This window comes from Taudactylus pleione, unplaced genomic scaffold (genome assembly GCF_031769625.1).
Source record: "Taudactylus pleione unplaced genomic scaffold, aTauple2 ptg000079l, whole genome shotgun sequence".
NCBI classification, from domain to species: Eukaryota; Metazoa; Chordata; class Amphibia; order Anura; family Myobatrachidae; genus Taudactylus; species Taudactylus pleione.
Genome location: NW_028284481.1, coordinates 3,231,420 through 3,244,449, shown reverse-complemented (window position 1 = coordinate 3,244,449; position 13,030 = coordinate 3,231,420). Strand labels below are relative to the sequence as shown.

Genomic DNA, 13,030 nt, shown 5'->3' with positions numbered 1-13,030 from the left:
TCCCGGTACCTGGCAGCCGATTGACTTTGCTGGCCGGCCACCGCAGAAGCAGTAGACTCTGGGCGCTAGAGTGTGCCCAGGGTCTACTGCACATGCGCAGAACACCGGAAAAATGGCCGCAGCGGCCATTTTTCGGTGTTCTGTGCAGCGCTGACACCCGACACTGGACCACGGACAGCTATGTTTTAAATAATATGGGTGCAGAGAGTGTGCGGTGCGGGGCCCCCCTGGACCCTGGGGGCCCATGTACACCGCACACCCTGCACCCATTATAGATACGCCCCTGGGTACGGAGAATCAGCGCAGAGTGATTGACATGAAGTGCCGTTTGTGGGTGGTGACGGGGGGGGTGGTCGGGCGAACGCAGGCGTGCCAGTGAGTTGGAACGCCGTTGCAGGGGCGAGCATAAATTATCCACTTTGTGGCAATACGCAGCCTGAGGCCTCAAAGCGTGCGCTGAAGTCAGCAATTCCTGAGTGAGGTCTCACCTGCCTTACCTGTGCATATGGGTCCGACGTTACTCAATGTTGCCGACTAATTCGCTATGTTGCCCAAGTATACGGATGTGAGTAAGGGGAAGTGGTCGTCCATATCTTAGGCTGTGATCACAATGCGATTGCAGACATTTGTATATCACCGCTGATATTAGCAACTGCGTAACGTGTGAATTAGCAGAATAGCGATCCTTGCTGAATCAGGCCCACAGTACAGTGAATGGAGTGACCTTTAACCCCCTCACAAATTAAACCGAAAAATTACAATTAAGAAACTAGTTCCACTTGCATGATTAATACCTAATTAAATGCCAATGGGTATCTGGTCAAATAAGTCAAATATGATTATATTACTTATTATATTACAATCACATTAAGCACAGCTACTTCAGTACGTATAGGTGTCAAAAAGAGGCTCTTGTAACAAACTATTTCTAGTACAGTATGTTCAATCAATTTAAACCCACACAAACTGTGGCATTTAACTTTAATGAGAAAGAACATTTATAAAACATACAATTAACGTCCCAATTTAACGTCCAATAAAACTCCCCAATTAGAATAAGAATAATCTGGTGGTATAAAAACTATATTGCAGTTTTATAGAATAACTATTGCGGCAATTATTTTAGTAAAAACAAGCAACAAAAATTTGCATAATGTACAATAGACCTACAAAATTATTCATGTAAATCACGTATTAACTATTAAGGATATACAGTATGGAGCTCATTCAGACCCGGACGCTAAGATGCGCTCTCTCGCAGCTAAAAGGGGCCGGGTATGCAAATTCCGCGATCGCACTGTCTGGTGTAAGGACGCCCTCTATGTCTTAGAGAGCGACGGCAGAGCGAACGCACGCCGGTCTAAAGACGCCCACTTTTATTTCTTAGCACGTCATCTCCAGGAAGTGTGTGATTAATTAGAACCATCGAGAGCCATCGGAGCTGCACGCAGCGCTTTAGGTAGACCCTACCCCGCCGCAAGCACTGCGATCACTGCAGGCTGAAATACATCCAAGTGACGTGGACAATGACGCTTCCATGCTAATTATGCACACCCATAAAACGCTGTTTTGAGGCCCATATACAATTGCGTTCGCAGCACCACTCCCCCGCCCGTTCACAAGCACCTTCCCCTGTTACCACCCACAAACGGCGCTGTCACTCAAAGTAGCGTCCAGTCTGTGTACTACGAGCGCACGATTCCCGGCCGCAGTGACTGGTTCGCGCATGCATATTTTTCCACATACACATGCGCAGACGGGCGACGATCGCCCATAGCGTGCGTCCGCAGCTTAGCGAACGGGTCCATGATGTGTACAAACTTCAGGTCTGAGTCAGATGTGTATATAACACAATGGTTTACATACAAATCCGATTGGTGTGGGTCTGCGCATGTGCAGAATGGCTCCTGCGTGATCGATCGCAGCCCCCCCCCCCTTTAGTAGCAGCACGATTCACCTGCTGCAGTGTTTGGGGGGCGTAGACCAGGACCGTTGTGCAAATGAGGGGAACGGACACCCCCGTTTTGTAATCGTGCCAAGCCCAAGGCTCTTCATCGTCAGACGTTGACTTCCCGTACCTGGCAGAGGGGTTCCGCCAGCCAGGCTGATTAGGTTTCAGATGGGCGCCATGTGTGATCTGAAATAGCATCTACTGACGCTGCATTCGGATCACAGATGCTTTCAGACACCTCCTGCTGCATTCGCATTTCACTTGTGGCGTATGAGTTCCCTTGAGTGTACGCGGAGTCCGCTATCGCTTACAGAGGCGCTGGCATTAGGACCACGGCATTCTCCACGCCTATGCTGGCAGCCTATCTTTGCCAGCGATGGGTTGTTGCGTCATGCACGTGCTACTACATTTTGAAAGGAGGACATGAGCCCTTTAGGGAGTGCTAAAGGGATCATATCTTGTTGTTAAATGCGGCCCTTTATTATTTTTATATAAATATATCGACTTATTTATCGCACATCAGTTTGGGATAGGAGGATTTATCAGAAGGATTGCTGTAAGCTGTCTGACCGCAAATTATTCTGAAATGAAACTCGGCTTATAAAAATGTTTATACAACTTTGTACAGATCCCGTAGAAAAATATCCGTCTTTGAAATCCCAAATGTTATTTTATAGAGCTTGGTCTCCTTTCTAAACAGCCATTATCTGGTAATGGATTACGTATTACCATTGCTGAGTTAAACACTCTCCAAGCTATTATCTCTAAATTCATTATATTGTCAATATAATTAAAACCAAAACTCTGTTGGCTTAATAGCACAAGACAGATATGAATCATTAATCAGCCCATTAATAGACTGATTTTTATTTAGAAATGGACATTATTTCAGGCACCAGTGATCGTCTATAGATACAGGGGGTTAAAAGCCTTCAGTAATAATTGAGAAAAGTGCATTTGGAGGTAATGGATTCCGACACATTGTTCTACTCTAACACAATCAGGCTGTGTGACCTTCCGACAAAGATGCGACAAGACCGGCAGAACATTGCGCATTTCAAAAGTTTATTAAACAAATCTATTGTTTTTTGGGCTTTTTGCAGTTCTTTCATTTCATTTTCATGGTATGATGCCAGGGAGTTGCTGTCCATTGTCTTTCTTCTGGTATTTAAAGAATATAAAAAAGACAAATTAATAAAAAACCGTTAAGAGCGTGAATATTTTTCCAAATTTTTTACTTTACGCAGACCAAATCCAACTCCCACTTACCAGGTTTTCAGGATTTTCTGTCCGGAACGTCCGAGCTACAGTACCAATCTGCTCATATCAAAATTACTTACTCTGGGCCTGACTCAGAGCCGCTCGTTCGCTCCGAGCGATATTCGCACATCTGCGCATGCGTATGGGTCGTAATGCGCTTGCGCCAACCAGTCAGTGCGGTTGGAATTCGTGTGCTCGCAAAATAGCGAATGCCTGCTAATTTGAGTGACAGGATGAGGCGTTTGTGGGTGGTAACAGGGGAAGGTGCTTGAAAACGGGGAGTGGTGATCCGAACGCAGGCGTGCCAAACGGTCAAAACGGGCATTTTAAGGGTGTGCATAATTAACAAAGCAGCATCATCGACCACGTCACTTGGTTGTCTTTTAGCCTGAACTGTTCGCATGATTGCGGTAGGAAAATCCAACCACAAGCACTGCGAGCAGTTCAGGTGCCTTTCGATGTACTCGATTAATCTAATAAATAGCGGAGATGACGTATGATGCGAGCGGCCAGGGGGCGTCTTTACAAAATAGCGAGCGCATGTTTCGTTCGCTCGCTCAGACATAGAGGCGTCAACAGACCGCAAAGAGCGAGCCCTCAATTTAAATAGCCGGCCCCTTTTTCTGAACGAGCGAGCACAAATAGTGTCCGGCTCTGAATCAGGCCCTCTGTGTGGTGTATATATTCATTCTGTTCCAAAACCCGTGTAGTGTCAATTACCCCTGCATTTCACTATCATAAGGCATGTCTGTCTCAGGAAAGGAATACTCTTTTTCAATTTTTATTCTAATCAACCTGGTTTTGCCTATAAAAATAAATCTCTACTTTAAATCTCGCTGCAAAATGTACACTTCTGTATCCCCCTCACACACCCCTGAAGTTTTTACGCTGGACCCACAGTATCTGCTTAAAAAGGATGTTAGTATTCAGAAGAAAGTGTCTTTTAAACCAATTTAATGCAGCTTATACTTTGATACTTTCTTACGTATGTAATGCAACAGCGAAAATCTTCTGGGGCCATTTTTTATAGGAACATAGGGCCTGATTCAGGTTGATTCGCAAGGCTGCGTTCGCATGCACCCGCTCGCTGCTAAATTATGCTAATGAATCCAATCGCACGGCAACCGCTGCACTATACCAAGACACCCATCACTGTATAAAGCCGCCCACTTCCCATGACAAGCATCCGCAAGTCAGCGAAAACATCGGTAACATCGGAACCATCCGTACAGTTGTGGTTGACCTGACCCTACCGCAGAACTGTTAAACTTCCTGTTGCCATCTAGACCTCTGCCAGCGTATACAATCGCAGGGGCTTAGTTATACACGCCCCCTGTAACGGCGATGAAACCCCCAGACACGCCCTGCGTTTCTCTGACCACACCCCATCACCACCCTCAAACGGCCACTTCCTGTCAATCACTGTGTGAGCACTCTGCGTGCTCACTGCGAACGCGTCCCAGTCACTGTGGCCGGTTCGCGCATACGCGCTGCACCTTATACGCATGCGCAGAATGCAAACATCGGCTGGCTGCGTGCGTACGCAGCCTTGTGATCCAACCTGAAACAGCCACACAGTTTCAAGAGTTCCCACCCTGCTCTTTTGTTGGTGTCATAGGGCGGGATGTATCAAGCATTGCATTATATATGCGATACAGCCCGCCACTTACCGCATGCATACCTGCATTAATAACGCCGGTATGCGCGTACAAAATAAATCACAAAGGAACAACTCTTTTGGAAAGAGTTGGATAGGACTCCTGGGATTATGACCTAGAAGTCCTTCTGCACAGGCGCTGGCCGACGCTTGAGCCACGGGAGGCACTGGGAGGCATCCTATTGGGTCCCGCCCTGGGTACCAAATGTGAAAGAAGCCTGTAGTCTTCTATTAGGCAATGCCATATATCAGGAGGGTTTCTAGAGAGGAGGGGGCCCGTGTGCATTCTCCGACACGGGCCCCCTCCTCTCTCTCCGGCGGCCGGCAGCCTACTGAGCTGTGTTATAGACTCTGGGTACTAGAGTGCGCCCAGAGTCTATAGAGGATGCGCTGGTCATCGGGAAAATGGCCGCAACGGGCATTTTCCCTGTACTGCGCATGCGCAGGCGACGGGAAAATGGCTGCGGCGGCCATTTTTCAGTCGTTTCTACAGCGCCGGACCCCCACGCCGACGTGGGACTCCAGAGAGGTTAGTAATTCTATGGGTGCAGGGAGTGCGGTGCAGGGCCCCCCTGGACCTGTGTTCCCCGCACACCCTGCACCCATTATAGATACGCCCCTGGCATATATAGAGGTGTACATATGGGGAATACGGTCAAACCTCAGAAAATGTCATAGTGGGAATAGAGGCCCTGATTCATTCCAGATCGCAACTGCAAAAGCGTACGCAGATCGGCCGATGGTGTGTACTGCGCATGCTTATGCTACGAAGTGCGCGTGCTGGAGTTAGCATTACAATCACTCTGCGATCACGCACGCAAAAAGATAGCCATTGCAGATGGAGGGACGGGACGTCAGCGTTTGGGGGTGGTGATGGGAGGTGGTCGGACAGAGGCAGGCGTGCCTGTCCGTTTGAACGCTGTTACATGGGCGTGCATAATTAGCCACTACGACGTGTGTACTCACTGCGTGCGATGAGGTTAGCAATTTCTGAGTAAGGTCAGACCTGTTGTAATTGTGCATGAGGGGCCGATGTTACTCGATGTTCCCGATGTATACGCAGGACTGTAAGGTATTACGGATGTGAGATAGCGGTAGTGTGCGGCGTCTCTATGCTGGCTGTGCGGTGGCATTGTGATTGCATTCATTAGCATATTTTTGCAGCAGATCTGCATGCGTAATCGCAGCGGCGATCGCAATAGCGATCCGTAGTGAATCAGGCCCAGGGTGAGATAGAGCTAGTAACTGTGGGCCTGATTCAGACCCGCTCGCAAGCGCGTGCACGAGCCCCAGAGCGAGCGCAAAAAGCACTCGCTCCGTGGCTCACTACAAAAGGGGCGGCTGTCGATGTTGATCGACAGCTCGCCCCATTTTGTAGGCATGGCGGGGGGGTGGCTTCACAAACGGAGGCGTTCCCAAGCGAACGCCTGCCGTTTATAGGGAGCCCCACTGACATCACCAGTGATGTCAGTGGGAGAGCTTCCGGCTTTATTAGAGCCGGAAGCTCTCTGGGGCTTGCGGCAACGAGACCCTACCGCAAGGGTTTCGTCGCAAGCCCGATGGTTGCGATGGTCTTGACCATCACGACCATCATCCTGGCCGCTCGCAATAACTGTGTGTGGTCGCTCACAGCTATGTGAGCGGCCAGGAGGCCGCACCAAAAAAAAAAGCCCTGATTCAGAGCAAGCGCTCTTTCAGTACGTCCGTCTCTGAATCAGGGCCACTGGCTGCTGTTCTTGGACAAACCATGCAAAAAATTTTTGCATGCAGGGTAAACACTGGCTGCTTTTGCCTGCAACCCACAAATGCTGGACAGCTTAATTCTTAGACTGCAATTTAGATTTCAGTTTGGATACCCCTCCCAAAATCTTAATCTCTGAACATTTTATATCTGTCCCACCTGCGGAGTAGCCTGGTTTTACCAAGATGCCCTGTTTTCTGGCTTTCTTACTCTATTCCCAAATCTGAATCAGGCCCTTAGTTAATATTTGCCCATGCCCATCTCTAAACACTACAGTGCACTTCCTGGTCACATGACACATCCAAGGTGTCCATCAGTGCTCAAAGCCCCCCCCCCTTCATACTCAGAGGCATGACACTAATAGGTCTGAGTTGTTGCTGTCTCGACTGTCGTCTCCCTGTAGGGCAAGAGAGCTCCACAAAGCTGGTGAGTGTTAACTATGGTATGCAGTCGGGAAGCCGGCGGATGTAATCCCGACAGTCGGCTTCCCGACTGCTTTATCCCGGCAAGGGTTAAATGACAGGCGTCTAAATCTAGACGCCTGTCATTTTACCGACGCTGGGAGACCGGCGCCCGGCATCCCGATCGAAATTATGCCGGGTGCCGTTGCGGACAGCCGAGGGGGGGGGGGGAGGGTTAGGTTTAGAGCTCCAAGGGGGGACTTAGGGTTAGGCACCCCCCCCGGGAGGTTATGGTTAGGCTAGGGGAAGGGGGGGTTAGGGTTAGGCACCCCCACAGGGGACTTAGGTTTAGGCAGCAGGGAAGGGGGGGGTTAGGTTTAGGCACTTAGAGGGGGGATTAGGGTTAGACACTGGGGGGAAGGTTAAGGTTATACACCCCTAAGGAGGGTTAGGGCTAGGGTTAGGGGGGAGGTTAGGTTAGTTAATACTTACCTTGGGATGATCGTGATTTTCAGCCATGTCGGCCAGCTGCTGTTGGGATTTGAGTCCGGCGGTAATTCATACCGATTCCTTAACTATAACAATGATTAAAATAAACAAAGAAGATGTTTACAAGTTTATAAATATTTTCTTTGTATTATTCTAATAATTTTTTATATCAAATGTTCGGAGCATGACAGGGGAGCCTCTGTCTCCCCTGCCTACCCTGACTGCACGTCCCTGTCAAACAGTCACCACTGATTGGACCTTTTGAACCTACTGAGATGCCTTCACAGCTAAGAGTAGCTTTCAATAAGCCAATGGCCCCACACATCACCATGGTTTGGTGTGTTCTATTTTAGGGACACACTTGCATTGAGTTTTCAAATAAGTACTGTAATGTACATGTGTTTGTCTGTTATTGGATAGTTGTTCTGTATCTGAGAGGTAATCATATGAATGCAACTTATATATTATTTATTTGCCATTTTTTTCTTTTCCTTTTTTTTTTGTTTGCTGTTTTAGATTTTGACTGTAATTTTGAATCCCACTGCGATCTGGAATATTCTTCATCTCAAAATAACCACACTTGGAGCGTGACCAATGCGGAGGAGCTACTGAAACGCAAAGTCGTTACTGGTCCGAGAGAAGACTATTCACAGAACTCAACAAGAGGTAGGAAGCACTCTCTGTAATTCTTATCCCGTCACTTCCTGTGTAAGAGGAATTTCTGTCATTAAAAGCATTCTCCTGACTGGTGTCCAAGCCTCGGGGGCACCTGGGAGGGACCTGCATGTAGGTCATAAGTAAGTTGGGCAGATGTACTAAGCTCTGGAAAGTGATGAATTGGAGAGAGACAAATGACCAACCAATGAGCTCCAAATGGTCATTTTTCATACACAGCCTGTAACATGACAGTTAGGAGCTTAATGGCTGGTAGTTTATCACTTTCCAATTATCACTTTCCAGAGCTTAGTACATCTCTACCATGGTGTTTTATTTTAGTTCTTTTCATGGCATTGACCTTGTCTTTACTCTAGTCCTGGTTGTCATTATGATTCGCTGTTGTTATTCCTGTCAGAGGCAGTAGCGTCGTCCTTTCTGTCTTCATCTCTCATTCTTATTATGCTGTTTGTTGTATTTATTGCCTGTTCAGGGTCCTATTCTCTCTTCCGTATTTTCCAGCTTTGTCCTTGTTGGCCCGATCTTTGATTAGAGTGTTAGCCCTTTGTCTGCCTGGTTATTCCTATGGTAATTCTTATTTCCCTTGTTTTATAGTCCTGGTGTTGTCATCTTCACTCGCCCCAATAAGGTTCCTCATTCTGTTTGTAGCTGTGGGCCACCTGAGAACCCAAACACTCCTCCTGAGGGAAAATGTGTCAACTATATGCTCAAGTTGAATCTATGTCCTAGGCCATTCTCCTGCCCCAACGTATGTCCTTCACCTGTTGGGTCTGTTTGCCCTCTTGTGTTACTGTGTTTGAAAAATGACAGGAGCTGATTGGTTGGTACTTTATCTCTCTCTTAATGCATCTCTTGTTATGGTTCCTTCTAATTTTGGTTCTGACCTTTAGTTGGGCTGAGTAACCTCTTTGATTCTTGTCTCCTACATATCGACCTGCTCCATCTAGATTCCTGATCTGGCAATAAGGAATGTTTCTTTCTGGGGCTATTTAATGATGATCTCTTGCTGAGAACTCAACACCAACAAGAAGCTTTCACTTTGCTGCCTGCTGTGACATCGGGTATGCGCGGCAGTCCAGTTTAGCGAAAGCCTACGGAGGACGATGTGGGCTGCGGGAGGGGAATCGCAAAATACCTATTCTGCAAGAATGACTCCATGAGCATAAAGTGGCTAAGGCCATCTGAAGGTGACATTAGCCAATGGGGCCAAGCTTGGTAAATAGGGGCCAGACCACAGACCTATAGAGAATACGGGAGACTGAAGTCTGCAGTGTTAATAAGCTTTTTGCAGGAGATATCTCTGAAATCTATTGCGTTAGGCTTTTGTTAAATAGCCCCGATACTTAAACCCATGCTGAAACTGCATTTTCTGAGTGATTTAAGTAAAAAGGGCTTAATAAACCCATATATATGACTTCCAGATAAAATGTATTTAACCTATAACATGGAATATTAATACCTGTTTCTGGTCACTATAGTAGTAAAAGATTGTGCTCAATACTTTTTATTTAATAGATTATAATGTTGTATGTATCTTTGCATAGTAATATAAACTTGAAGTAAAAATTGTCTTTGATAATACTGTACTAATTTATGCCTCAGAGTAATGTTGCAGACTGTAATAAAAAAGGACACCCCGGTGGCACCACTGCAGAGATCCTGGTAGCATGGTGCCATTTCAAGACCTGCGCTCTGTGCAGTGAAAATATATATATAAGGGATGTGCGCCGGCTAGGGATGTGCACCGACTCCCGTGTTTTGGTTTTGGATCTGTATCTCCTTGTGTTTTGGATCTGGATTTGGTTTTGCCAAAATTGCCCCTTGCGCATTTTGGTTTTGGATCTGTATTTTTTTTTAAAAATTGATAAAAACAGCCAAAATCACATAATTTTTTTTGTTCCTACAGTATTATTAACCTCAATAACATTTTTCACTTGTTTCCAGTCAATTTTGACCACCTCACAGCTCACAATATTGTTTTCATCCGATGTAGGCCCAAACTTTGCACCAAGCTAGCTGGCTGACTAAGCTAAGCGACAGCAGTGGGCGGCACAAACACGTGGCTGTTCTACTTCCAACATGGCACATAAGGAAACATATGTTTTCATTAATCAAGAGGCCTGAGGGAGTCGGAGTATGTATGTAGTTGAAGGCAGAGACAGGAAGGGTTGATTGGTAGTAAATTTAATTTCATTTATTGATTCCGAAGCAAATTTATGAGGGAAAGCATGGGTGAACAATATGTCCCATGTTTTGCCCACAAAATCAACTTGGTGGTTCAGAATATTTTTTTTCAAATTAAAGGGGCATGTGGGAGATGCTGTCTGTGGCCATAAACATTTCTGGACATTTTTGTCATTCAGCAACCGCATGTCAAAGATTGCAGCAGCTGTGGCAGTTCAACCTCCAACATGATACATCAGGAAACAAATGTTTTTATTATTCAATAGGCCTGAGGGAGTTGGAGTATGTATGTAGTTGAATGCAGGGAAAGTAAGGTTTGATTAGTAGCAAATGTAATTAATTTTTTGATTCCAAAGAAAATTTATGAGGGAGTAGGGGAGGGGAGCAGAGGAGGCATTTACAAAAAAATACAAAACATATTTAAATCATTCACATCAGTCCTTGCCCCAGAAGAATCCTTGAGCACTATGCCTGCTGCTTCTGGGAGTGGATCTTCATCCCAGAAGGGGACCAGGAAGACTACTAGTAGTAATTTAAAAAACCAATTGACTGTTAAAAAATCCTTTGCAAGGGAGGGGCAAGTATGACAGCACTCACCCAGTTGCGCAGTGAATCACTGATGCCATAACATCTATGCTGTTATTAGATGTGCGTCCAATATCCGTCAATATGCAATGGGTTTTAGACAGTTAATTGAGGTCCTGTGTCCCTGCTACCAAATCCCATATTCCACTTCACGAGAAAAGCAATCCCCAGCCTGTACAGGGACATTAAAAAACTTAATTAGTGTCCTCCAAAATGCCATTGTACACATTGTCCACTTAACCACAGATATGTGGACAAGCGGAACAGAGCAAATGCATGATTACATGTCTGTAACAGCCCACTGGGTGGGTGTATTCCCTTCAGTGGCACCAACTACAGCAGCTCATTCAGAAGCAGGCTACTCTGTGTATCGCCGGTTTTACTAAGAGGCATACCACTGACAACCTTTTAGAAAAACTCAGAGAAGTCATTGCAAAATGGCTTACCCCGCTTGGACACTCCTTAGGATTTGTGATTTCTGAAAACGCCACCAATATTGTGAGTGCATTACAGCTGGGTGAATTCCAACACGTCCTATGTTTTTCTCATGCAATCAACTTGGTGGTGCCAATTTTAAAAAAATTACAGGGCCGTGCAGGAGATGCTCTCTGTGGCCCGAAACATTTCTGGACATTTTCGCCATTCAGCAGGAGCATGTAGATGATTGCAGCACTTGCAAGAAATGTTGAATTTGCCCTGCCACCAGCTGAAGCAAGAGGTAGTTACAAGGTGGAACTCCACCCTTTGTATGCTTCTGCGGATGGAGGAACAGCAAAAAGCCATTTAAAACTACACAGTGAACTATGACATAGGAAGAGGAGGGGGATTGCACCTTACTCAAGCTCAGTGGAAAACACTTTCCATGTTGTGCAAAGTGCTGAAAGCCTGAAACCATTCGGAGTAGTTACCTGTGAAGTAAGTTCAGATACTTCCAGCATGTCAGGTAACTCCTGAGGAGGAGCTGAAATGAAGCGATTCTGCAAAGTACATTGCACCTTGTAGATCAAGTCATTTATTCGCTTAACTAGGAACCAAGGGTTGGAAGGTCCTTCCAATCGGATGAATATATTTCGTGCTCGATCCTAAGTCAGACGTTGTGTCTTTCTTCCCAACGGACACAGATCTGAAGAGATGGAAAGACCTGTTGGTAAGCAAATTGTCAGCTCAAGTGGCACGTGATGCAGCGATGGCTCCTCCTTCAGTTTCTCCAGCAAGTGCGGCTGCCAAGGAAAAACTAAACTTTCCCAAAAGACCCATTGGTGATGCAGATGAGTCAACACAACCAAGTTTTTACATCTGGTTGAGTCTAAAAGAATTGCCTTCAAATCAATTAATGAGACCTCTACCGTGACTCCATCTGACACGGTCACCATTCAAAGAATGGTTGAGGACTATTTTTAATGATAGTGTCCGAATAGACATGTCAGACAGTCCGTTTGACTAATAGCGGGGAAAAAAAGGCAATTTGGAGGACCTTGCACAAACTGGCTTTGCTTTACTTGAGCTGCCCACCCTCCAGTGTGTACTCCAAAAGAATTTTCAGCACAGCTTAGGAGGCTACTTCCTCAAAATGTGGAAAAGATTACGTTCATCAAAATGAACTACAAATTCCACGAGGAAGACCTTAACCGCCAATTATGTCCAAAAATTATAGAGGCATCTGTAATGGTGGATTCCAGCGGGGACCAATTAAAATTGTGTAAAGAAAGATGATGTAGACACTGTTAAGGGGAGGGATTGGATGATGATGGCGACAACATCTTGCCTCTGTAAAGCCAGTTTGTGCACATAGAGATCATTGCCAGCAATGTCAGCTGCACATTGGTAGCTTGTCTTCTGTGGGACTAAACAAACCAATCACTTCATGATTGAGGATATTGTTGATGAAGGTGTTTGTGGTGAAGATAGCTGGTGCTTGGATCTAGCAGAGAGAAGGGAGCTAGCTGATGCTGGACTACTTGTTGTTACTTTTTTAGTCAAAGTCTCTGAATTTTATAAAAACTTTGTGGATGGATGCGAAACAACATCCTCATTAACAACATCATCATCATCAACATCCTCATCATCAATATCCTTATTAGCGTCAG

The 13,030-nt window shown here is 45.9% G+C and overlaps 1 protein-coding gene across 1 annotated transcript in view; it reads left to right on the top strand.

Annotated features, from left to right (window-relative positions):
- The window catches only part of ALK (ALK receptor tyrosine kinase), a 1,123,220-nt gene that overhangs the window by 316,896 nt on the left and 793,294 nt on the right, over positions 1-13,030 (top strand). Inside the window, exon 3 of the mRNA XM_088467953.1 lies at positions 8,016-8,165. Coding sequence (XP_088324079.1) covers positions 8,016-8,165 — 150 coding nt within the window. The remainder of the gene's footprint in view (positions 1-8,015; positions 8,166-13,030) is intronic.